This window comes from Aptenodytes forsteri, unplaced genomic scaffold, assembly GCF_000699145.1.
Source record: "Aptenodytes forsteri isolate BGI_AS27 unplaced genomic scaffold, ASM69914v1 Scaffold203, whole genome shotgun sequence".
Taxonomy (NCBI): domain Eukaryota; kingdom Metazoa; phylum Chordata; class Aves; order Sphenisciformes; family Spheniscidae; genus Aptenodytes; species Aptenodytes forsteri.
In genome coordinates, this window is record NW_008794160.1 from 914,397 (window position 1) to 940,707 (window position 26,311).

Sequence of the window (26,311 nt, forward strand, 5' to 3'; positions counted from 1 at the left end):
GGCAGCTTTCCAGCCACTCTTCCCCAAGCCTGTAGCGCTGCATGGGGTTGTTGTGGCCCAAGTGCAGGACCCGGCACTTGGCCTTGTTGAACCTCATACAGTTGGCCTTGGCCCATCGATCCAGCCTGTCCAGGTCCCTCTGCAGAGCCTTCCTACCCTCGAGCAGATTAACACTCCCGCCCAACTTGGTGTTGTCTGCAAACTTACTGAGGGTGCACTCGATCCCCTCGTCCAGATCATTGATAAAGATATTAAACAAGACCGGCCCCAGTACTGAGCCCTGGGGAACACCGCTCGTGACCGGCCGCCAACTGGATGTAACTCCATTCACCACGACTCTCTCTGGGCGGCTTTTCCTGTGTTTCATGCTATGTGGGAGTCACAGTTCCACATCTTGTTCTGTCCTCTAGTCTGAACTCACTGGAGGACACTTTCCATAAAGTAATCCATATGTTTATTATTTTGTGAACTACCTGGTGCATCATTTGAGCTACACATCTGGCTACATTACGGGAGATGCCATCTACCCACCAGGCAGCTAGGAAGGAGATAGGGCTTGGAAATATGAACTTGGTCCTGCTGCTTCACAGGGCAGATGAAAAATGCAATTTTGTCTTAAAGTGATTTCAAACGAGGTGTTTCAGGTTCTTTCAACTAAAGAGAATAAAATATTTCAATCTTGACAATTAAAAATATTTTGATGGAAAAATACCAAAACCCAAGTATGTCAACATTTCCACAGCTTCACTTTTTCCATTACAGAATCCAGGTAAAATGCCTGATTTCAGCTTTTCATCTTATTCCAGAATAAAAATAGTGTTATTGAAATATCAGAAAAACCACACTTGGGTTGTTGATCTGGACTTTGTTGAGTCCTAATTAAGATGTTAAAATCTAGGGTGTAAATATTTTTCCTGTGAGGAATAGAAAACTGCTGATGACATTAGCAATGATCCTTAGATTGGAAATGTCTCCATTTCAGATTAATTCCAGATGCAGATCATAAATATTGATTCTTGTGAGATGGAAGATTTCAGCATGGGTTTAACATCTCTGCAAAACAGACCAGTGCAAGCTGTTGGGTTTTTTTTCCCTCTGTGCTTATCTAGCAAGCTGAATAACTGATTGCCAATATACTCCCCTCTTCCTATTCCTGAATGTGCCGGTGGGCTGCAAGGGTCGTGCCCGCCCGTGTCGGTGCTCGCAGCGCTCCCCTGCACTGGGAGGTGTCTGTCTGCACAGGAGCAGGTGGAATGGTGAAGGCCTGGGTCATCTGGCGTCTCGCCGAGCTTTGGCAGCCCCCGGTTCCCCACCGCCGTCGGGTGCTCCCAGCTATAGCGCGCCCTTAGCAAGGCTGGACACACCGTGGCCCCGAGTGGCGATGCGACCCACCAGCACATTGTCAGTCTTTGGGGTGGGCGTTGGTGAAGGGTTTCAAGGGTCCGGCTTGGGGCCAGCAGGATTCGCACCAAGGCAGGTTTGCATGGCTCCTGGGCTTCTCCTCCTGCTCTCACTGCTCCCAAAAGCCCTCTGGATGTCACTGCTGTTCTTTGCAAGGCAACTGGAAACCCACATCCTCCTCTTCCACCCGGTTGCGTGGCTGAGTCCCTCCAGGCTGCTGCCAGACTGCCCCGCTGCTCTCCCACGCCCGGCTGGGGGGCACGAAGCCCCTTCCCCACCAACACCACCCCAGCCTAGTGGGTCATGGCAGAGAGCCGGGGCTCGGCAGCCCGCTAGCACAGGCTTGCCTGACTTCTGGGACCCTGTAGAGGCCCCCACGCGCAGCCCCCGGACCTGGGGCAAGCATCCCCTGAGCTGCCAGGCTGGGAGGAGGAGGTGGGCTGCCCTGCCCGCTGCTCCTTGCCCGCCACTGGAGATGCTCCAGACCGACGCCTGTACCAGCAGGGCCTTTTTGGGCAGGTGGCTGGCAAGCTCATGTCACAGCCTGGTGTCCCCCAGGTAGCGGCAGTGCCGCTCCTGGTGGGAGCGGTACCAGGCAGCAGCAGGCAGCAGTGGCCACTGCCGTCCTCGGACGCTCTTCAGGGAGCAGCCGTGGTGGCGGAGGCTGGTGGAGGGGCCATCACCGCACCTTTCCTCAAGCACTGCCGCGGTGCTGGGGAAGGTTCTGGAAGTGGCTGCTGGCTGCACTGCCTGGTACGGACGAGGGAGCTGCCTGTATGCCAGTGCACCCGTGCGCTGCTATGTCTGAACTGCCTATGGACAGCGGGGTCTTTTGGCCGGGTCTCCAGAGTAAATCTTGCAGGTCTTAGCCCTAATGAAGGATGCTCTCCCTTGTGAGAAGCTCCTCCGTCCTCAGGGCAGCTCCTGGCCTGAGCAAAGGCTTTGGACCCGAGGAGTGAGTTGGAGAACAGGGAGTATGCGGGACCACCCATCCTCCTCAGGGCTGGCTTTGAGATGCATGTCCCTTTTGTTAGCTGCTAAATATTTGCTAAACAGGCTGAACATGTGGGGTTGAAAAAGTGCTGGATTTTCATTTCTTGCAGAGGGAGAAGTTGGAGGCCAGCCACCTCTCCTCATACATATCCATTAGTTTTCAGGAGCATCCATGGCTCCACAGTAAAATGCTACCAGTGCTCTTGTTTTCAACCTGTAGCTCCTAGCTTTTTTTTCTTGTAGCTCCAGTGCCTGGAGTCCTGTTACAGTGAGAGGAGTTTGTAATTCTTCACAAACTGATATTAGCTTTCTAGTCCTCTTGGTTGCAAAGAGAGGCTAGAAAATAGCTTTTGGGTGTATGCAAAAATTCAAACCCTGGAAAAGAAACAAAAGGAAAAAATATTTTATTTAAACATCTTGTGATAACTCAGTCGCTCTCGCGATTTTTGTAGTGCATTTACAGGAACAGGGATCCCTCAGACCACAAACTTTTCGAGCTGCCGATCCTCTCGGTCATCTTGCAGCTGTCCAGCAGCACAGTGATTACTGTAGAGACAGTCTCACAGAGCCTGCTGTGCTGCTCTTATTAGAAGTATTGCTGTGGTGCAGAAAGGAAACAACAATAAAGGGAATATGTTGCTTCTGCATGCGTTAAGAGCACTGATCAAACCACATGAGATCCCATTTCAGACATAATGTGCATTGGAGGGCAAAATTAGATTGAGAAGTAAATGGAGCCTAAAATTTCCATAGCTTTATTCGTCAGAAAGCTGTTTCATTGCGTGGTTTAATTCTCCCAGTTCTTTCATTCATTGCATGTAGCGTGCTGGCTGGAGTACATTTTAGAAATAATGGGATGAAAAAAACCTATCTTTAATTTGGCAGTGGTTGTGAGGTGTGTAAGGGCCATTCAGAACTGAGATGCGAGGGGATATGAAATGCAGAAGCATGTTACACAGCAGCAGAAAAACAGACAGACTGGCACTTTCTGCATTTTAGCAGGAAGAGGTGTTTTGTTTGGGGATTTTTTTTTTTTACTTTTGGTTTTGGTTTCTTTTGCATTTATTTAAGTTCTGAACTATTTGAAGTTGGTTTTATTATTTCTATTTTAAAGTTTCATTTCATTGCTGCTTGTAAAATACACTGCACGATGAACTGCACTTGTCTGAAAAATAGTATTTTCTAGACTAAGATCTGCCATGGTGGTATACCCATTATTTTTATGTGAGATTTATTTTCTCTCCCCTTTTAACATGTCTGTTTGACAGGAGGAGGCTAACTGGTCTCTCAGATAAGTAGACACATGGGGGTTTTTGCCTTTGAAGGCAACACTGGATGTCATTTCCAAACTAACACAGATTGCTGAGAGAGCACTTGATGTGCAGCGAATCCCTTCTGAAACAGTGAAAACTGCAGATCGGTATAATTGGCACCAGTGGTATGACCAGAGCTGGAGGAGAAGCCTGTGCATGTCTCTGTCCCATGTACAGGTGCACCTTTGTGCATCCATGTTTCCAGGCTGCGTTTTCCCAGTCGGTTTTTCTTCCAGAGGCCATGGAAGCTGGCTTGACTTCCCTCATGCTACTTCATCAATTCCCACACACTAATTGTCTGCAATGTTGCCTCTTCCCATCTTGCATTATGAGCCGTGGAAATGCAAACAAGGAGACGCGCCCATTTCAGGCTGTTTTCAGCAAAGTCTCTGTCCCCTCTTCGCTGTCACCTGGGACAGAGGAATGCCAGTTCTCACCTTTACACTTTATCTCCATATAAAGAGAAGGTATGACCAGACCCGAAACTTGTTTAAATATCTCCATCAATTTCAGTGTTAAGCACATGGTGGTCTCGTCTTTGAGATCTCATTTTTCCTGTCGGGGCCAGGACGAGCCACCTTTCCCTGCTCCTGAAACCTGGGGTCCAGGAAGATGCTTCTCCACACTGGTGGAGGGACCGAGCCTTGGACCAGGAGCCAGTGGGGGCTCAGCTGAGCTCAGGCTGTCAGTCTTTGTGCCCCTGTAGCCCTTTTTGGGGTCCCCATCTTGGGCTGAGCACACACAGGGTCCAACCTCCCTTGGCTGTGGCAGAGCCCTGTGCACCCCACAGCTGCTGGCGTATGCTGAGCCGTACTCAAAACTAAGACTGGGGGGAAATGGGTTTTCCTGCCCTCTGAAAATATTCAGGATTTTTACATTTTTCAGGTCTACTTCCTAGTTAAAAATACCCCAGATCTGAAGAAAGTTTAACAACTGGAAGTAGTAAGAAAGTAAAGGCAGCCCAGAGCAGTGTGCACCTCTTGTTTTGATTTTGGATCACTTTTTGTATCTGTCCTCAGTAGCTTACATTTTACATAGCAAAGTCATTCCAAACTTGAAAATGAGATTTTAAAAATTTTTTTTAAAAGGAAAATCCAGTGTTCTAACATCTTCAAAGTTCTTCCCAGAAGCTTTTGGAGTTAAAATGCCCAAATGAACAGCCTCTCTGCTTGCATAAACTCCAGGTTTCCACAGTTCAAGTTTTTCCCAGCTTGTCTGCCTGTCCACACTTGCTTTGCTTTCCTCATCTTTTTTCTTCCCCTAATTTTATTTAATGAGCTGACATTGCCGACGTTGAATCAAGAGAACTGGAAGCGCTGGCTAGAGCCCGCAGCGGCATTCAGCGAGGGGCTGCAACAGCAAGCAACACACTCTACTGATGGAGCAGAGCAGCAGTGGCAGGGATGGGTGAGACACCCTAGCCAGGACCCCATTTTGTGCAGCACTCAGCTTCTGTGTCAGTCGCGCCGCGCGGGTGGCGCACCTGCTGTGGCACAGCTTGGTGACCTAAGGAAGCCGTGTGCTTGCCAGTGCTGCTGAGCCCCCTTTTTCTGCACTGATACATCATCAGAACACACTTTTCCCATGCATCACCGTGCTTGAGCAAACGCTGGGTGTGTCACTGCCAGCAGCAGGGCAACCCTGGCTGTGGACGGGATTTCCCAGTGGCTGCCTATTTGTCCCCTCCTTTGGGGATGACTGCAATGCTCAGTAACAGAGGTGTTCACAGGTTTTAAGCATGCAGGAACCGTGCAGGGACGAGCGCCCGTGTGGGACTTGCAGGCTGTGCTAGGCAGACTGCAGCCTTCCCCAGAGGACCGTCTCCTGTGGGGTGCTGCTCCGGCTGGAGCATGATGACCCTGTGCTGCTTGTGCCCTGCTGCTCCTCTGCTGTTCTCCAGGCAGTTGTAGGAGGGGAAGGACCCTGCAGAAGGGATTTAATGGATGTGTTGATAAAATGCCTCCAGACCACCACATGTCCTCCCACAAGGTCTCATCCTTCTTGTGCTCACCTCCGTCTTACCTCCGTTCCCCTCAGTGCCCTCTTGATAGATGAAGCGCCAGCAGTGGAGAGTTGTAGTCTCTGGAGTTGGTGGTGTTGTGTACCTGGAGTGTGGTGGGACCTTATCCCACAGGTGGGACCCTGTCTGCCACACTTCCCCACGTCCCTCCGCACGTGTAGCTGAGAGCCTGAGACCTGACCACACCATGCCTTGCTGCACACAGACCACCGGCATGCCTGCTAGCCCTGCACTGAGCTGGACGAAGAGAAAACTTGCAAGGCATGAAGGTTTCATTTACCGGGAGCCAGGGAGAGGTTAAATTATACTGATGCTTTTAGTACATGGCTAATTGTTGGCCAGACAAGAATTAGGGTAGGGGTGGGTTCTTGCAGAGACATCCAGCTAGGGTATCTTTTCCTAGTCTCCACACAGATGTCCCCTCCAGTACTTCATGTGTGTGTGTGCCTTAAATGAGGGGTCAAACTGGGGACTTGAAACTTTGCCTGTGTTATGGGAGGGGAAGGAGACCCAGGTAGGCTTTGAAGATCAAGGTGGATGACAGGGTGCAGCTCAGCTCAAGTCTGCAGACAAAGCCTTCTCATACTAGCAACCCTAAAAAGTACGTGAAAAGCTGGACTGTTGGGTTGTTCGTAGGGTGCAAGAGCTCCATGGCTGCAAGGAAGAAGGGACAGGAGTTTTATGCAGCAGCAGCCAAAAGAGATTGTCCAGAAGAGAAGAGGCCAAGGGCAAAGCACTCTGCAGCTCCAGGACTCTTGCTTAGAAATTGCAGAGAATACAGACTGGAGTGTTTGTCTGTACTTAACCACTACACTTTTGCTTTACCAGAATGTACTGTTTTTCCTTCCTTTTTCTTTTCCCTGACCTACCTCTTTTTTAAAAGCGTAGTTGTGTCAATGGGAAGAGTAGGAAAGACACATGCTACGAAGGGCAGCTCTGGAGTCCTTCAGATATCTGCCGCTGCCTTGCAGGTGAGGAGAAAAATAGACCCACATCTGCAACCCCTGTTTCAGCGCAGTGTGCTTAATCTGAATTTTATGGCTTTGATAGCAGATTACGGTGCCGCTGTCGCAAGCCCTTGCAGCCCTAGTCACGGTGGACATTGTGCATTTCAATACCTCCTCCACTAATCTTTCCCCCACTGCTCCCATTCCCTGGCTGCTAATTTCACGCAGGCACTTAAACATGATGGATAATTGTGTTCTGCTTATCAATGTTTAATTTAAGGGCTGTTCCATCTGACCTGGATGCCCTCTGCAAGAGCTATGCCTCATTATTGATTTCATGGTCACACCTGTGACATTACCTGCTTTGTAGGAAGTAGACTTTGACATTCCTGTGAGGCTTTGGCAGCCAGAGCTAATTGTCAGAAGAATAATCGAGTCAGCAAAATCATTACAGGTGATCTGTGTGTTACCACTGTTTTATCTGCCTCTAATTAGGTGCAGGAGAGGTAACTCATCGCAGTAAGCATGCTGCACTAGGTTTGATGTCCACAAATAAAGCTAGATGAGCACAGGAGGAAAGTTATTCATTAACAGCGGTGTTTCAGTGTGTCGGGGTCCTGCGCCAGCGGTGTCTCCTTTACCGGCATAACGGGGTAAGATGTGATCCCACAGGCATCGGAGGGATGCAAAGTCCGAGCTGCATTCGGGCTGGACCCAATGCCGGGGCATGTGTGCAGCAGCTCTGGGCCCGAGGTGGTAACAGCAGAGGTGCTGCGCTGCTGTTGTGCCAAGCGGGGAGCAGTGTTTCGTATGTGATAAAACTAGATAAATTTTTTAAGACATGCTCATCTGGTTTGGGGTGCTCCACTGCCCCATACTGCTACCCTGGGCAAACCCTGGGTGCGACACGTGTACCCAGGCGGTGGAGAGAGCAGGAGCCGGGTGATGGAGCTTGTCAGGTCCTTTTTCTGCTAATGGGGTTGTGCGTTTGGCCAAAAAGTTTTCTTTGGGATAATGATTGAAACAACAGGGTTAGCATTATCAAAATCTTCACTGGGCAAAGGAAGAGCTGTTCTTAGCAGGAGTTGGATTTTTCAAAATAAAAGTCAGTTCTGGTAACAGGCTGGAAATTTGGGGTTGTTTCCAAAGATGAAGTGGCTCCCAAAACACCATCTCTGCCAATTACTTGTTTTTCATTTTCTCCAGTGTTAAGCGAATGCGTCCCTGGCTGTAAGGCACCACTCCCTCACTTCTGGGGTAGCTGGTGCCTGGTGCAGCAGGGGGGGCTGCCAAAGCCCACCGATAGAAAGAGCGATGCATGCTGGCTCCTGGGGGCAGTGGGACAGTCTCTGGGGGTCCTGGCGGCAAAGCAGCAGCAGTGCAGGTCCCTTCCTCTGCTACCTACGTTTGCGGGCACTTGACGAAGGCAGTGCCATGTGCCAGGGCCAGGAACCGGACCTCAGGGGCAGGTGCTGTCCTTCTCCCATCATGCTGCGGGATCATGGAGGCTGTGCGAGGTCATTTTGGCAGGAGCATAGCTGATGTCCGATCCATCCAACTTGGCTGCCTTTTGGAATGGGTTTGCCCATTCTGCTGGTGCGCTGCTGTAGTCGTTGCACAGCATCCCTGCTACAGCCAGCATTGGGATTCCTTGTGTGCGGGGGGGGGCTGCCAAAGCCCACCGATAGAAAGAGCGATGCATGCTGGCTCCTGGGGGCAGTGGGACAGTCTCTGGGGGTCCTGGCGGCAAAGCAGCAGCAGTGCAGGTCCCTTCCTCTGCTACCTACGTTTGCGGGCACTTGACGAAGGCAGTGCCATGTGCCAGGGCCAGGAACCGGACCTCAGGGGCAGGTGCTGTCCTTCTCCCATCATGCTGCGGGATCATGGAGGCTGTGCGAGGTCATTTTGGCAGGAGCATAGCTGATGTCCGATCCATCCAACTTGGCTGCCTTTTGGAATGGGTTTGCCCATTCTGCTGGTGCGCTGCTGTAGTCGTTGCACAGCATCCCTGCTACAGCCAGCATTGGGATTCCTTGTGTGCGGGGGCTGCCGGGCGAGGGGCTGCAGACCTGCAGACCGAATGGGACAGTTCTGGAAGCGCCTGCCCAGCTCCTCGCACGATCCCGTGGGCAGGTCACAGTGTGCCAGTGTGGCGGCATCTCTTCATCTCCACTTTGCTTAGCATAAACCTGCATTTTTAAAAATTGTTTTCTGGAAAAACACGAAGAGTCAGGTGAGGCAGCAGCCTCTGCATGGAGCCGGGGGGGCTCTGCTCTGTGCAGGTGGGCAGGTCTCGGGGGGGCCCTGCTTTGGGCAGGGGTGGAAAGAGTCTGGGCGTGTGAGATGGACCCTGGGGAGATGCTGGTCTCTGCTGGTGCAGCACGCCGGTGCTGGGTGTGACATGGGGTGCATGCTACCTTGGGTGGCCGTTTCAGACCAACTAACACCTTGCAGTGTCGCCTGTGATGAGAGTGAGCTCACGTGGGGATTTGCCGGCACCACCAGGCTGGCTTTTCCAACACTGGTGACCTGTTGGTGTTGAACCTTTGTCTCTGGAGAGGTGGGATTACCCCATTAACCCAATGCACTGCCTAATCATTGACCGTACTCCTGAGCTGATGGCAATTTCACGTCTGCTATAAGCATGGAGCGGTGGGTGAAGGCTTCTGCGCACGCTCGGTGCAGCCCGCCGTGCGTCTTGGAGAGGAAAATCACCGGCCCTGCTATTATGGAGGATGGTTCTGAGGCAGCAGCAAAGGGGCTCTGTAAGCCCCCTCCCCACCACCTGAACCCCCTGCATTTTCTAATGCATCCTTTGCAGTAATTAATTACCTCTCCAGTGGGTTCATTTTGTTCATACTGTTACTGGCAATCAGTTAGATAAAGGCAAAAAACCGTGTTGGTGCCCTGTGGTATTGAAAGTGAAGGGTTTTCACACTGTCAGGGTAATGAATTCTGCAAGGGTTTGAAGCACCTGAGCTTGGGGAAGTCCTCGTGTCATGTGTCTGGGAGTGACAACCCCCAGTGGTTAATTACTGCCACGGATGAGAGCTGAGCTGATAGCAAAATGAGATAATTTCATTAGTAGTTAAATTTGAAGTTAATTGGATTCACGTTTACACACAGTAGTATACAAAGACACACTTGGAAACGCTTTTTGCCGCCTTTTGATTTTTTTTTTAAAAAGGTAGGTGAACTGAAGAATACTTCTAAACTGCCCCCTCTTTTTTTTCACCATGTTTTGGAGACAGGAGAATCCTTTGCTGCTGCATACTGCTCTTTCTCCCAGCCAGCCTCGGGCAGCTTGTGCTGGAGCAGGGGCACTCACTGAGTTGCCACGTCTGCTCAAAGGGGTGTTGCTGACCTCTCCTGCAGCTGGCTGCAGAATAATTTCTTTTATGGAAGAAGATTACTTACTTGCACCTTTTTTGAGAAATGATAATTTGCTTTCAGTGCGAGCATACTGCCAGCTCCTGGTGAATGGAGGGACGGACATTTATTGCTATCTTCTGTGTGCAGAGCCAAGCACTTTGACACGTGGCTGCGCCTTCTGGTCCCACAGTGCCAATTGATACTGTTATTATTTGACATCATCATATTCTGGTTTTTGGAGTAACGCGGGATGAATTCTGGCAGGGATATGCCTAAGACTGAAAATGATGTGCAACTTTTAATCCCTGTAGTGAGCTTGCGATGGCTGTGTGTGTACAGGGGTGTCTGTAACAGGGGCATTTGCTCCGCTCCCCCCAACACCAGCCGGGGTGCTGGTGCTCCCCATCCCGTGGGGTGCCTTTGCTGTGCAGCTACACGGTCCCCAGTCCCAGCCCCTCCCCAGACGGGTCTAGCTAGCATGGTATCGGGTGTTTTCAGTTGGATGTACTCCCTCAGCCTGGGGCCTATTTGCAGACAAACCCGCCACACACGTGCACTTCGGTGTGCAGCAGATGTGGGAGCTCTGCTGTGCTGGTCCTGCACTGGGAGGCCCCAAAGGAGTGCGTGATCCCAGCAGCACGGGCAGCTCCGTAAGAGTGGTGGTGGCTGCACACAGGCTTGTTGGGGCTTTGCAAAGAGCTGGGACTCCAGGCTGAGTGCTTTTCTCACAGTGGGAGAACTGGGTGTCACAAACCTTGCAGTATGTGATTCTGTATTTCAGCACCTGCAGAGGAACTGTAGTGCAGAGTGCTTCGGCTGCTTGGACCCCCGGGGGAGCCCTGGCCCCGCAGTGTGGCTGGTTGTGAGCTCCCGCAGGGAAGTGTGGTGCACGTGCCCGTGCCCATGCCTGTGCCATGCCCTCCTGCGCGGCTCCACACCATCACAAGGCAATGCTATAACCACGTGCTGCTACCTGCCTGCCTGAGGGGCTGCTTGGCCAGTCTGTCCTTGTTGTAGCACACCTGGGTGGGAAAAGTGTTTGAAATGTCACGTTGCTCAGCATGCTGCAGCACTTCTAATCCATCAGACTCACAGCAGCTCACTGAAGAAGCAGTGAACTTTTTTCTCCATTGGAGAGGTGGGAAGGCTGAGAGTTGGAGAGGGAAATCAGCTTGTCTGTAGCAGTATTTAAAACTGAAAACGAGCTCCTCACCTCCATCTCTAGGATGGCGGCTTCTCCAGTCATCTTGACCTCAGGTCTCTTCTGGTCTGCATCTTTGCTTTTCGAAGAGGGGTTATTTGCCTGTATCTGTGTGATGCTGTGGCAAAGGTTGTGGAGCACAGGTAATCCCGTACTCACATTTTTTGTACAAACACCAGTTCTGGTGTTATTACTACTTTTATCCTATCTCCATCAACCTACTTCAAACCAGTCTCTGGCTTAGTTGCAGTCCTGGTGGATGGTGGCACTTTGCTCTCTGGCTTGTAGAAATAGGATGCTGCAAGAAAGTGGTGTACCATGTAGCACCAGCACCACGCTATGCTTATGCGGTGACAGCCCAGCTCCTCAGCATCACACCTGGCTGCTGGAATCTTCTCCTCAGTCTCCAGAATATGTTGACTCCAGCTGAAGGCTCCAAAGCCTCACCTGCTGGCCTTGGCAGCCTGGGTCTAGGGTATCCCAGGTGCTGCTGAAGGTGAAGGGATGGAGCTTCACTCCTCTGGTGTGGTGGGAAGCGTCTGTGGCAAGGTCACCTACGGAGAAGACAGAGCTTGATTGGGACCCGGCTGTGACAGAGGAAAGGATGTGCTTCCCATCCTGAGAAGGACATTGCCAGTCTCACCACATCACGCTCGAAGAACATGGACCTATTCTGCCTTCAGTAACACAAGCACGGTGTATCCTGTGTGTTTTGAATGCAACCCCTCTCGCACAGGTTGTCTAGACCCTCTCCCCTAAGACATTTCTCCTTTGGTTGCTGGATGAGCGATGGGTCCAAGCTGCCTTGCTGGTGGACCCTTTGGAGATGCTCTCCAGCAATGTGGACGAGGTCAGCGAGGTGGCCTGAGGGAGGCGGCGGGGTGAAGGAGAAGAGGAGGAGACCCTGCCTTCTCCTTCACCCCACCACCTCCTCCAGGCTGAAGGGGCACAAGAGCTGCCATGTGCTCCCACTGTCACAGGGGCATGCCGGCTGCAGGCCAGCAGATACCGCTGAAGGTACCAGCGCTGCTGGGTCTACCAGCCTGACCATGGGGAGGTCACTCCAGGCAAGACTTAGCAAGGTATTTGGGTACCTGAAGCTTTAGGCAGTGACCTCATAGTGTTGGCAGAAGTTCTTCTTGGAAAATCCTGCTAGGCTCTGCTCTGGTCATGCTTTGTGTGGGCGATCAGCGAGGTGGCCTGAGGGAGGCGGCGGGGTGAAGGAGAAGAGGAGGAGACCCTGCCTTCTCCTTCACCCCACCACCTCCTCCAGGCTGAAGGGGCACAAGAGCTGCCATGTGCTCCCACTGTCACAGGGGCATGCCGGCTGCAGGCCAGCAGATACCGCTGAAGGTACCAGCGCTGCTGGGTCTACCAGCCTGACCATGGGGAGGTCACTCCAGGCAAGACTTAGCAAGGTATTTGGGTACCTGAAGCTTTAGGCAGTGACCTCATAGTGTTGGCAGAAGTTCTTCTTGGAAAATCCTGCTAGGCTCTGCTCTGGTCATGCTTTGCCGTAGGCTGGAGTTGGCAGCTGAGCTGCTCTGTCCTGCACGACACCAGCCCAGCAAGGCAGGGAGGGAGGCATTTCTGCCCACAGCCACACGTGCCCCATCTCCAACTTTAGGCATCTAAAATACCCTTAAAAAAGCCCAGACCAAAGCTACTTAGGAATAAGAGTGTCTTGAAGGACATTGGTGTCTATGTCTCTGTGGCTCACTGCTAAAATGCAGATGTTCGTTTCCTCTTGGCTCCTTTGCTCATGTAGGGTAGGAACATCCTGGGGTGGAAGCTGCTTCTTATCCTCTCTTTGTGCCAGGGTTACTAATGTTTGTCTGAAATAAATTATTTCAGTGCAATTGAAACTTGCCAATATTGGAGGAAAATCTCATGGAGGACAGGGATGCTCCACCCCTTTTTTTGGAGGGGGGAAGCACATCAGATGCAATTGAGAGGACGAGGTGGGGTTGCAGTACTTGCTGCTGTGCCCTTGGTTTTTGCCAGCCCCCCCTTGGCCACCTCCCAGCCCCTGCCTGAGGCCTGGCAGCAGTGACCCTCCTGTAAACATTTGTTGGCAGATGCCAGAACTTTTAATTTGGAAATGGGATGCGATGGAAACCAGACCAGACCTGTAGAACAGACCGTGAGTGATGTTGTCTTGACTTACAGAGGAGCTGAGAAGCTACTTTTCTTGGTGTCTCCAGTGGTGGCTACTTTGCTCAGTGCCCTTGACAATGACCCTAACCACGCTGGGTGTGACAGTGGCTTTGGAGAAAGTGAAAAATGTTGTAATATTTCAATATATTGAAAAAAATGGTAGGGCAATGGTGTTTCTTTAATAACTATTGGAAGGTGAGGACAAGGGAGCGGTCAGTGTGGGACAGGACAGGAGGATAAACTTGCCTGTTGGCCCACAGACCTGGGCACCTTTGGGAGACGGGGTGTTGAGCTGTTCCGTGGTGACACTACACCACCGAGGAAGGGAAGCACGGTGTTGGCCCTTCTTGGGTCACCGGAGGACTCCTGGATGGTGGTACCAGCGCGGAGCTCAGGCTGTGAGAGATGCTTTTCTGCATTAGGGACAGCCCTTAGTCAAGGGCTGGTGCTCCCTGCCAGCGCTGGGAGTGAACTTTGCTTCTGCGACCAAATTTAAGTAGATCACAGATACTTCTGCCTTCCCCAGGCTGTAGAGATGACATAATCAGAGTTTAATTTTGTGTGGGTGAGAAGGAAGCAGGGCAGTGATGAGGGGAGAACATGTTAATCTAAAAGAGCCATTTTCTGCCTGCATTGAATAATTAGAATTCATGATGCCCTTCCATGAGGGATCTGGCTTCTCCCTAGAACTGGAGAGCAAATTAATCAATTGTTTTGAACCTTAAATTCTTTCAGGATGTGGATGCACCATAAATATTCTGTAGGAAGGACCTGAGAGGAACGGCGCGCATCCCGATTTGTGGATGCAGAGCGCCGAGGAAAGTGGGGCATGTGCTGAGAGATCATTGCAGTGATGCCCACGTGCCAGGAGCTGCTGGAGTCTTTCGGCATGGACCCCTTCATCTGATGGGGGTGGTGGGGGAAGTGGGCTTCGTGGCCATGACCCAGGGGTGGTGAGCAGCAATTTGCAATAACTCGCGTTCCCATCTCTCGTCTCATCAGATGAGGTCTCATTTCTTTGATGATAGCGAAAAAAGAAAGATTTTAAAATTTTATTTTTAGATCAGTTCGAAATGAGATTGTGGCTCAAAATCTCTGCCAACCAAAAAAGTTAAAAAATGGTTTTGGCTCACAGGAAAACATCTAGTTTCAATCTCTCCAAGCTCTAGAGACTTGAAAAAAACACTGTCATAAAATCAAATGCCTACGGAAAACAATTTGAACACGAGGATCTGTGCATTTCTTCTTGTCAGTGGTGCTAAAATCCACAAAGTCTCGTAACTTTTCTTGTTGATCTGACATGCCATGTTTTGATGAAGGAACCTGTGCTCGCAGTGATTTTTGCCAGCTAACAGGCTGGTTTGGGCCAACAGCATCTTGGAGCCGGCTGGAGCCTGAGTGGTCCCTGCCTTGCAGAGGTTAGAAGAGCGGGGGCACATCCTTTGGGCAAGGGCCAGGGGCTCTCTGCAGCCCAGGGTCCCTTTCTCTTAGCTGAAGTGCACACTCAGCTTTTCAGAGCTCGGTGCCTGCTCTGTGCTGCTGCCTCTGAGCCTGCGGTTTGGCCAGAGGGGCCAGTCCCTGCCTTAAGGGTCCCCTCGCTCCTGCCAGCCTCTGGAGGAGCCGCTTGGCAGGATGGTGGAGGTGCCGGCAGCACCGTCCCTTGCCGGGGTGGTGGATTGAGCAGACCCCCATAGCAGAGCAGTGGCCTGAGCAGCGTGTGATGCTCACCAGGAGGGGATAGCAGTGCCTGTGTACAGCTGCAGACCCGGCCGTGGTGTCCCAGGGTAGATGCTACCATGCACCTGAGCAGTCTTTGAAGGCAACTTATCCCTGGATAAGTGATCTGCCCAAGGATGCCGTGGGAGTCCAGGAGAAGACCATGGGTAGGCTCCAGGGTTCCCTCTGTGGTGAGGAATGGATCCTTACTGGTGGGATTACAGGAGCATCCCTTTATCCTGGCAGGCCACCTGTGGCCACAGCAGACAGCAATTTCCCCAAAATCCTGCTGCGGCAGCGGCAGCCTGCAGGGACAGTGGCTATCCTGGGATCCACACGCGGGAGGCAGGGTCTGGGCAGGGTCGGGATGTCACTTCTGCAGCACTTTGCGAGCTGCGCTGTCTGCACCTCTCCTCTTCACCCCATGGGCAACGACGTGTCCCGGGAGGCACTGGGAGCTGCGTCTGGGGAGGCAGGGTGAAGAGAGGGGACCTCAGCCCCCAGCGCAGGGGCAGAGGGAAATGGGGGACACCCCACCGCCTGCTTTCCGTGGGGTTATTTCCATGGAAGACCTGTGGGTAGTTGAATAAAAAGACAAGTTTCTGCGGCCTAGGTAAAGCGCACTACATCAGGCTGTGTCTGTGAATCTGACCCTTCTTCTGACACCTCAGCAAACTGTATTTTAAACTATCTTCACGTCTCAATGTCTTGTGCTTGTTCTTTTTTTTTTTTAACTGGCTTTAATAAGAGATAAAAAGAATGTCCTGCATTGTATTTAGATCTCTGCAAACTGTCAGCCTGTGCACTGTGATTTTCTGGAGAGTTTTCTGGGAAAGTGTCATTAAGATCAGTGTTATTTCACATTTCGCTGTTTCTGACTTTACAAATCTGAGCTTTGGAGGAACTTGGGAATAGGGGCGAGCAGCCAGAGTTCAGGCAGGCACGTTCCTCTCCCTGCAGAGCTCTGCTCTTCCCCTTTCCATCTCTCACTTCGTCGGAGCTTTGTGGCAGCTTATAGAGAAAGCAAAACTGTGCCTCCCCTCCCTGCCAGGCTGGAAATCCCACGCTGGTCCTCACAGAGCAGCGATGACAAATGCATGGCTGTGTTCTGGGCGCTCGGGGAGATGTAAAACCGTGTCTGCTTGTCGCGATGCTCACGTGGTGATTTGTTGGTTTGATTCCTCAGGTCGCGAGCTGGCAAGCACAACCCTCCCAGGATACCCTCCGCACGTCCCCCCTGCCGGACAGGGCAGCTACTCTGCTCCGGCACTGACAGGAATGGTGCCTGGTGAGTCTTCAAAACGGGGGGGAAGGTGTGGAAATAAAAGGAAGGGAAAAAAGACAGCATTTCAGGAGGAAAGCATGGCACTTTGTGGATGCTCTGCACTGAAGCGAGCACGAGGCAGAGGCCACAGCGCTGAAGGGAAAGGGGAGGTGTAGAGCGATCCTGAGTGAAGGAAGACCAGGCTCCCCAGCGCGGGAGGTAGTCCAGCCTGTAGACTGCCAAAGCAAATCATTTGCACTGGGATGCAGAAGGAGCCCCCAGCCTCCATTCTGTGGAGCCTGGGGATCACTCCATTTTGGACAATGCCAGGCTCTTCCCGTTCGACACAGGCTTTGCTCTAACCTGCCTGTTTTCTCTGAACACACTGTGTCTCTCCACGCCGTGTCCCAGTGGTGAGGTTGCTGGCCCGTGGGGGATGGACATGTCCTGACCTCCACATTTCTCTGTGCAAAACTGTGCCCATCCAGCTGACTCTTGAGGGACGCTGAGTTGTCTTCAGGACACTGTATTTCTGTAATTTCCTTCCCCTTTTGGAGCCTTGCAGTGAGAAATGCCAGGTGGCACGAGCTGGCCGGTGGCCAGCGCTTGCCTGTGTGGCCAGTGGGAGCGGAGGGTGTGCAGGCGCCTGGGGCAGGCAGAGCAGGGTCTGCAGGTGCATTAACATCATCGGTGCAACCCTCTGTCGCTGTCGGCTGCGGATCTGCACGCGACCCGCGGTAAGATGGTGGCATCAGGGTGCTGGCAGCAAGCAGTGGTGGGTGCACAGCGGTGGGAGCACCGAGCTGGGCTCGCCTCTGCCTAAGCACTGGAGGTCAGATACTGCTGGAAATCAGTACACTTACTTCACCTTGAAAGAACTGCCGGGATTTGCCCCCAAGCTCTGCTGCCTTTGGCCAGCACATGACAGACAATGCTGGCTATGAGGGAAAACGGTATTCTGAGGCCCAAATGTGTATGTTAAAAGTCATGAATCTGGCCCCTAAGTATCATATGATTTGAAAAGTGGTGATAACTTGGAGATTCTCTTTCTTTCCCCTATTGCTTTCCAAGCCCGTAAGGTCATTTGAGCCAACTCTTTGGAGTCAGCAAGGTCAGAGAGCTAGTTACGGAGGAAAAACACCCAAAGTGGAATTTCATGTGTAATCACATGGCTCCAGCAGGTGGTGATTTAGAAAAAATTACTTGTAATAAGAAAGTGGGGGTTGGTGACAGTGATTTGATGTCCAGGCTCTTTTGGGGTTAGTCTTTGTTGCCAGCTTTGATTATGTTCTGCAAATTGGGTTCTACCAGATTGCTAAGGAGTTAAGAAAAAATCAGCCATTTTATGTGTGTATTAGAATTAGAAACTAGCCATGGAAGTTAGATCATAGGTTGTACAGAAACCAATTTTTACCCATAAAATGTACTCTCTGAAAGAACTGCTGCGAGGGTACCAGATGCACTTTGTAAGGAGTGAGGATAAAAAGTGAACACCTGAGAGCAAGTCTTGTTTGAAAAGAGCGTGAGATTCGGTTCTTGTTTCACGCCATTTCTCATGGACACACACACATATAGACACCGTTATCGGTACGTTTCTTCCATTGTCAGCCAGGCCTGCTTGACTGCGATGGCACAGCTGACTGCTCACATTAGGTGAAGATTTGAACTTGCATCAACTCTTTAGCTCGACCACAAGCTGTAATCACGCCTTAAAGCGTGGGGAGCAGCAAGCTCGGTTGGTCTCCTCCATGTCCGGGGGGCAGGTGTCCTGCCCTACTGGTCTCCTCCTCTCCTGCCTGGTCCCTTCTGGGCTTGCTTTTTACCAATGGCACGAGCCCCTCCTCACTCCAGGGGCATCCTCCTGCTGAGGGTGAACATCTGAAAGCCCAGGTGCATTGGATGCATCGTTCCTGGTGAAGACAGCAATTTAGAGGCTTTTAGAAACCTTGTGGGAATCTACCACCTTCCTTCACAGCACCTTTCTCTGAAAATCTGACTGTGAGCCCCAGTTCCTTCCCCAGCTAAGGGGAATACTTGCTCTTCCTTCTTTTTTGGGATGCTGGGGAATCAATACATCAGGAGTTACCAGCTGTTCAGGAACAGCTGCCAGGGTGGGATGGCAAAACTGCAGGACGTGCGGCTTGGTGGCGCTCAGCCAGAGGAGATGCAGTGAGCATTTGGTGATGTAGGGTCGTCTGAGCTGATTTTCCCAGGTAATAGATTTTATTTTTAACTACACATAGACTTGTGTGACCTATTATATTGAATAACTGCACGGTTCCTCTCACTGGTTCCTTTAATAACAACCTTCTGCTCCAGCTAGTGTGAAGGTCAGCTGCAATTCCTGTAGGTTCTCCTTCTCATTTAAGTGAGAATTTGCTAACTAGCATCCAAAATGCCTTCTCTATCCTTCTTTGACTCCCGTCCTTTGCAGGAACAGTTTCAGAGCCTTGCTGGGAAAAGCACCACAGTCCCTGAGGGGCTGACCCAGAACCAGGTGATGGATCCAGTCTGGTGCCGTTGGCACGTCCCCACTTGTTCTGAAATGGCCAAATCGCTGTGCCCGAGCAAGGGCGCATGTTTGTTGTACCAGGTCTCAGGGATTTGTTTCACGACCTGCTGCTGCCTCGTTGTAGTTTTTGGAGCCTCTGCTAGAAATGTGCTTCCTTGATAAGATTTTTAATCGTTAGCCATTAATTTCTGCTCATAATTAAGTAATTGTGTGAGTTAAGTGCTTAGAGACGTGGGAGAAATGTATACATGATAAGACATAGGCGGTGTTTTGTTGCATGCTTGTTGCTGCTGCCATCGCTTGTGCTGCTGTGGGTAAACCCGTCCCTTGCCACACTGCCGGTGTTTGTCCCGCATCTGCCGGGGGTCTGTAGCACGCCTGCGGGGCAGGGGAGACTGTCCAGCTCCCTGGCATTTCCAAGCTAGAAACTGGAAACAGGAGCTGTGTGGATTCAGCTGCTTGCTCTGGGCTTATCTCTCCTCCAGCTCCCCTGCTGTTCATCTGAACAGGAGAGGCTTCTTCCCCTGCCAGCCCCAGGTCCTTCCCTGCCTCTCCCACAGCAAGGATGCACACAGGAACCTGTCCCCCCTGCACCGCCGTGCCTGGCACAAATATCTAGTCCATCCCCCCCCCCCCCCCCCCCCCCCCCCCCCCCCCCCCCCCTTGTTGCTGCTGCCATCGCTTGTGCTGCTGTGGGTAAACCCGTCCCTTGCCACACTGCCGGTGTTTGTCCCGCATCTGCCGGGGGTCTGTAGCACGCCTGCGGGGCAGGGGAGACTGTCCAGCTCCCTGGCATTTCCAAGCTAGAAACTGGAAACAGGAGCTGTGTGGATTCAGCTGCTTGCTCTGGGCTTATCTCTCCTCCAGCTCCCCTGCTGTTCATCTGAACAGGAGAGGCTTCTTCCCCTGCCAGCCCCAGGTCCTTCCCTGCCTCTCCCACAGCAAGGATGCACACAGGAACCTGTCCCCCCTGCACCGCCGTGCCTGGCACAAATATCTAGTCCATGCTCTCAGATCTCCCTTCCTTCTCTGCAAACACAGGGGCTTGTGTATCAATAGGGAATTTCCTTTTTTATGTGGTTCATGAACGTCTACTGTGGCCCAGAGAATAAATTAATCAAATACTTTTCTCTAAAGGAACGAAACAAGCAAACACGTGGCTTCGATTCCAGTCCAGAGCTTTATGAACTGAGATCTGGCATCGCTTGAGGCTCCCGTAAATGCGTTCCCTCTGCAGGTCACAGGCCCTGCACACTTATCCTGCCTTTTGGTGGCTGTCACGCCATAAATGTGACCAGAGAGGAGCTCTCCGAGATGCACTGCAGTGCCAGCAGACTGCAGTGCTCTGATGGCACAGGGCACAAGTGAAATACTGCAGTGTGGACAGATTCGCAGATAGATGGGAAAACTACTGGTTGGGTGGTCAAGCTTGGAGGTGGTGGTTAATGCCATGCTCCAGATGGATGCTGGTAGCACACACGGCACTTCAGGGTACGGCCAGGAGTCTGTCCTGGTTATCATCTTCATCCACAAACAGGAATGAGCACACCTTATCAGGTTTTCAGATGATGCCAGACTGAGGAGTGCCGTCAGTATGCTCCAGGTTAGGACTGTCACGTGGAGGCAGCTAGGCAGGCTGGGGGAGGAGTATGAAATCCAACAAGGGCAAACATATAATCCTGCACCAGGGAAGGGAGCACTTTGCAACAAAACAGGCTGAAGACTGGCTGGCTACTGGAGGGGCTCTGGGCATGCGGGCAGACCGGGAGCAGAGCATCAGCCTGCAGCGTGCACTGGCAGCGAGGATGACCAGCAGCATCCTGGCCAGGAGCTGGAGGGAGGGGATCATCCCCCTCACTTGGTGCTCACGGAATCACAATGGGATTAGTGCGGTTTTGGGCCCCCACAACACAAAGAGGCAATGGGCATAAGTTGAAACACGAAAGATGCAAACTGGGTATGAGGAAAAGCTTCAAACTTTTCCTCCACGAGGGGGGTCCAGTGGTGGAAGAAGTCGCTCAGAGAGGCTGTGCAGTCTCCATCCTTGAGGGTTTTCAAGGCCAGGCTGGATGAAGCCCTGAGCATCCTGGTCTGGCCTCACTGCTGATACTGCTGTGAGCAGGGTCTAGGGACCTCCTGAAGTCCCTTCCATCCTGAAATGCCCCATCTTCCTATGATTCAATGTTTTGATTATGGCACCGCTGAAAGTGTGCTGCAGAATCAGGAATTCATATGCTTCTGCCTGATACTGTGAGCAGAGATGGAGTCAATAAGCTGTTAACAGGAGAACAGGTCCCTCTCTGGAAAGCAGTGATGCCAGCAGTCCACGCAGGTCCACAGATGGGACAACTCTGCTCTAGACTCCAGCTGCTGTTTAATGACAGAGCCATGAATGCCCCTTGGAGGCCGGAGGGAGCCATACGGGCAGCTTCCCTGTCACAAGACACTGCCTAATGTCTACACAGGGACCGGGAGAAATTGCCCTCCACGTTCCTCCTCCCACCTGTAACCACGGTCTCACCCCACTGCAGCCTAGCTGGCACCTGCTCCCGGCCCCTGGCTCAGCATCCCCTGTCCGCTTGTGCTCCGTGCCCAGCTGCCTGGCTCACCTTCTCCTCCAGGAGACCGGGGCTGAAAGGGGGAAGGCAGGTGGATCCGGCATAAAATTGCTGACTGTTGGTGAATACTCCTGGACTTGTTGGGAGCAGGCCCGAGACCGACAGCATCGTGTGACATCTGTCGTGGGATGCCCCAGGGTCCTGGGAAGAGCCACTGCCTGCCTGCCATCCTCACCTGCCCGCCCGCGGCTAGGGCAGGGGACACAACAGCTCTCAGAGCAGCTTGCCCAAAGTGGACACTTCTCTTTAATCCTGATCGTCTAGTAGCTTATGCCTTGAAGCAGGAGAGTTTATATCCCTTATAAATGTTCATTTTGTCTAGTGTAGCTCTCTGTATGTTCTCATTATCTATTTAGAGGTTTAATCCACTACTGATTCCTGCTAGATTCGTGGTCTCAGTACCACCTCAGGGCACAGAATCCCACAGGTTAATGAGATGCTATATGCAGAAATTATCTCCTGGTTTCCATTTGATATTATTGTTATTATTTGTTCACACTGTCATTGTGCCACTAATGTGCTGTCGCTTTAGAAACGCGGAGCAGTGTTTTCCCAGCAGCCTTCCCTTTGTGTCCTGGGAAGAGCAGGCAGGAACAAACTGCATCTTCTCTATCCCATCTAGTACTGGCAGCCTGGAGCCTAGTGCCACCCAGCTTTTCTTACTCCTTTCCAAGGAGGCAATCCCAGGGCTGTTTGGCTCTTCTGATGAAGGTGGTGCTGTCTTCTGCTTGCAACTTCTGCTCTCTTTGCTCCCCTTACTACTTCACATTTGCAGATTTGGCTTTAGGACCGTAGCGGCAGCTAGTTGGGAGCACGTTGCTGGAAAATGCAATATTTGCAGGGATTTTACTCCATGACCTATGTGGGTGACCCAGAGCCTTTTTTGAGGTGAAGTGTTTGAAAGGGAGAGCAGCTGCTAGAGCGATGGTCTGCTGGTCATGGATAGCACACCATTACCACATTTCCCTTGCCTTTGGGAGGCTTGACCTTCTCTCCAGCACCGCTCCTCCTCCTCCGTAGGCTCTGGTGCACTGCTGGCTGGGGCTGGCGTGGTGACGGGGAGCGGCGCTGCTTGCCTGGGGTCTTTTCTTGGTCCTCTGTTGCTCCACACACTAGCAGCCTGTTTCCAGCACCGGGTCAGGTCTCCCTCCATGAATCACTACTCGTGTCCGTGGGACTGCTCCCAAGACATGTCTGAAGGTCTGTGTCCTCCCATGTGTGGGGAAGATGGTGGCCATCAGCAAGGAGACAGAGGGGAAGACACGAGGAGTGGTGCTGGAGCTGCAGCTTGTGCGCCTGCTCTGAGGACCACCATCCCAGAAGCCGTGTCCCATTTGGGTCCTCGCCGGTGCCAGGGCAGGGGGGGCTCACAGTGGTTCCCATGGCTGGGACAGCGAGGGCTGGGCAGGGGCTTGGGCAAACCACGCCTGTGTCCAGCTTCAGCATCTGCTTGCCCTCACCATCAGGCTCATGGTGCCACAGCTGAGCTGGAAAAAGGTTATGATCAAGTAGCCATGATCGTTCACTTAAATACTTACTCCAGTTCTTGTGTTAGAAGTGCTGGGACAGTAGCCCCTGCTGCCCCCCAGTTCTGTTTCCCTCCTCTTCCCTCTCCCCGTCTCCGGGGATGGAGCCCCCACCCCACCACCCGTTCTCCCCTCCCCAGGACTGTCATTCACCCTGTCCCCTCTCCTCCTGGTGGGCCCTGCACGCCGGGTGACAGGAAAGGGTAGACTGTCCGGAATAGTGATGCTGAAAATATAGTCATTAATGGGACTCTCGAAACCCAGATGTCCTTTCTGAACACCGGTAATTTGTTTTTAATGAAAAACCATGCAGTGACCCTGAACAAATGAATTTCCTTTATATGAAGTCTATGTGCAATTACCCGACTAAAGGGACCTGAAAACAGTGACATTCAAAACTGGGCTTTGAAAAGAAAAGCATAAAAAATAGTAACGGTGTCATTAGAAATCTTTTATCTAGGAGAAGATGCTGGTTCTAACATGCAAAACAGAAGGAGATGGTGTTGGAAAACAAAACACGTGGTTTTCAAGCGCATTTTTTCCTTGTGGCTAGCAGATATTAATGCGGAGGAGAAGTGAGATTGTGTGACCTCTCCCTGTTGGGGCTGTTCCTCCCATCTGAGACTCCAAGGGAAAGCACCCTCCCTCAACCTGCTGGAACCTATCCTGCAGCGAGGGGTGCAGGGGAGCCGGAATGCAAGCCTTCTGTTGCGGCAGGGGTTGGGAGGCAGCAGTTAGGATGTAGGAGCTGCGGAATAAAGCCTGTAGGAATTGATGGGGTTTGGTCCCCCCTGGCATTCTGAAGACTTTATTCATCATTATTTTCATGAGTTTATGTTATTTGTTCTGGCTCTGCCTTTGCCAAAGTTTTGCGATAGCATTTTGTAATCTCCTGACATGCAGCAGTAAATATTTGAAAGCGAGGTAGCTGGGAGGTAAAACACTTAAAAACAGGGGCAGAGAAGCGAATTACAGTATGTGGGATGACAGAGGGCATCCATGACAGAGCCTGAACTGGGTCCTCCTCTGATTTACAGCATAAAGCTGGAACTGCTTGGTTACTTGGACAGTGACACTGTTGTGGCTGGTAAAAGTGAAAGGAGGATCAAGCCCTTTATCCTAGAAAGACCCTAAAGCAAATGAGGACTAAACCTTAACATTTCTTTGGTGAAGTGGAAAGTTTGCAGGTGACCTCCTTGGAGCCTGGAGGTGACTCCTAAGTCCATTTACCATCTGCTCCACCTGCTTCACGCTGCTATTATGGTGGGGATGTGTATCTCTGCTCGGATTATGGGCACTTACTTCTTTTGTGCCAGTATCACCACTTTTTGCAGCTCATATAACTCAAACCCAGCCATCACCTGGAGCACCCCAGAAACACCTTCACCCCCTGACAGATGCACACAGAAGCACCCACAGCTTCCACCGCCAGAGCCAGAAGATCCGCTGCAAAGGACAGAAGTATTGACATTTGGCATTTTCTGGTTAAGCGAATTTACTGTTTTTTCCCCAGTCTAGGGCTGCTCCACAAAGGTGTCTCCCCACCCTTCTGTAATCTCGGAAGACAAATCCCAGAGAAGTTTCATCACGTATGATGGAGCAAGTGATGTGCTGTCACAAATATCTTGGGGCAATACCAGATTGCGAATCAACTGACAAATGATCCCCTTAATTAATAACGAAGCAGTTAAGTAAATGGTATGCGTTTATCCGCTGCTCCTGTACATTTTGAATGAGAGGCTGCCAGGATCTTGGAAGCCTGAAGAAACATTTTGGTGTTCATCTCTCAGGAATGTAATTACTGTGCTTGCACAGAATATAGATAAAATTTATATTGTTTTCAATATGATGTCAGATATTATTTCATTAAATTGATTTAGAAATTACGCTGGAGAGGGTGAGAAGGTGAGAAGTTGGGAAGCCAACAGCCTCTGGATCTGCTGTTCCCAAACCCGCCTTCCTCTTACAGACCCAATCCTCAGCTGGGGTCAATTAGTCCCAACCCCCGACTGCCAGGGCTCTGTGCTGCTTTACACCGGCTGAGGATGCGGTCCCAAGTGTCCCATGTGCAGCAAAGCCTGTCCCGTCTGCTCTGCGGGCTCCCTCTGCTCCGGCTGTAATTTCTGCCTCCTCCCGTCGAGGTGAGACGCTGTGCATATCTAAACATAAGTAAGCAAGGTGAAGTGTGTATAAACAAAAGGGTCCGTATTTAGGAGTGAGGAGGAGGAGGAGAGAAAACATATTGTATTGCTCCACTCTTTGGAAATTTCTATGCATTTGTAATAACAAAATTACCATAATTTGCTCGTTAACGCAGCTAGATCAGTCAAGCATTGTTCCAAACATGCAGAGGCTGCTTCTCACTGTAGGTCTGCCAGTGAGTTAAGCACAGTGGAAATTAGCATGCAAATAGCCCTAATTCGGCGGCCGAGCTGTCAGATCCGCATTCAGCCGCTTGTTCCCTTTGAAATCCCTGACAGGAGTGGCTCAGGCAATCCCACCCTCAAGTAGATCCAGCCAGAAGAGGTACCAAGGGGGCACCTCCTGAGTGACAGTTTGGCTACCTTCAGTCAAATCAATCAGTTGCGTCAGCCAGCAGCGGCGTGCAGCGACGCTGGGGGGCTGCGGGGTTGAGGGGGTGGTTTCCAGCCAGACCTCAATGCCGAAACCATCCCCTCCCCACCCCGGGACGGTGCCAGGGTTTGGGGCTCCGGCAGCCAAGCGATGCTGCCCGTGGGATAGGGGAATGCTCTGTTCAGATAGTCTTTTTCAAGTTAAGCCACCGTTCGTGGCAAAAAGCATCGCTGTCGGGGGTGTTCAGCACTGAGGGATGGAAGCCGGGGTTTGTGGTCATTTCTTCTGGAGCCCTGCCCAGAACTGCTGGCTTGACTGTGGTTACGGAGTTCGTGGAGCATCATTGCGGAGGATGCTGCGCTGGGCAATGCAGCGTGCTGTTGGCATCGGAGAGATGCTGCCGGCGGCACTGTGGCCACCCCCTGCCCCCGCGGACAGGGAGGAGAGGGCTGGAGGTGCCCAGCTGATGGCATAGGGCTCCATCCTGCGTCTCTGGGGGGGGAACTGCGGGACCCTTCCACCTCCTGTCTCTGTGCAGTGTGTGCTGAGGTACCCACAAGGAGACACTGGCGGCAGCTGAAAACAGAGGCTGTTTATGGTGACAGAGCTGTGGTTTGGATGGGGTGCAATTAAAATACAATAAATACTGTATTCTATTGTTCACACGGGCTTCATTCCCCTTCATACATTACTCTGC

The 26,311-nt window shown here is 51.7% G+C and overlaps 1 protein-coding gene across 1 annotated transcript in view; it reads left to right on the top strand.

The window, feature by feature from the left end:
* PAX5 (paired box 5) overlaps positions 1–26,311 on the top strand; it is a 138,544-nt gene that overhangs the window by 87,755 nt on the left and 24,478 nt on the right. Inside the window, exon 8 of the mRNA XM_009280782.1 lies at positions 16,307–16,408. Coding sequence (XP_009279057.1) covers positions 16,307–16,408 — 102 coding nt within the window. The remainder of the gene's footprint in view (positions 1–16,306; positions 16,409–26,311) is intronic.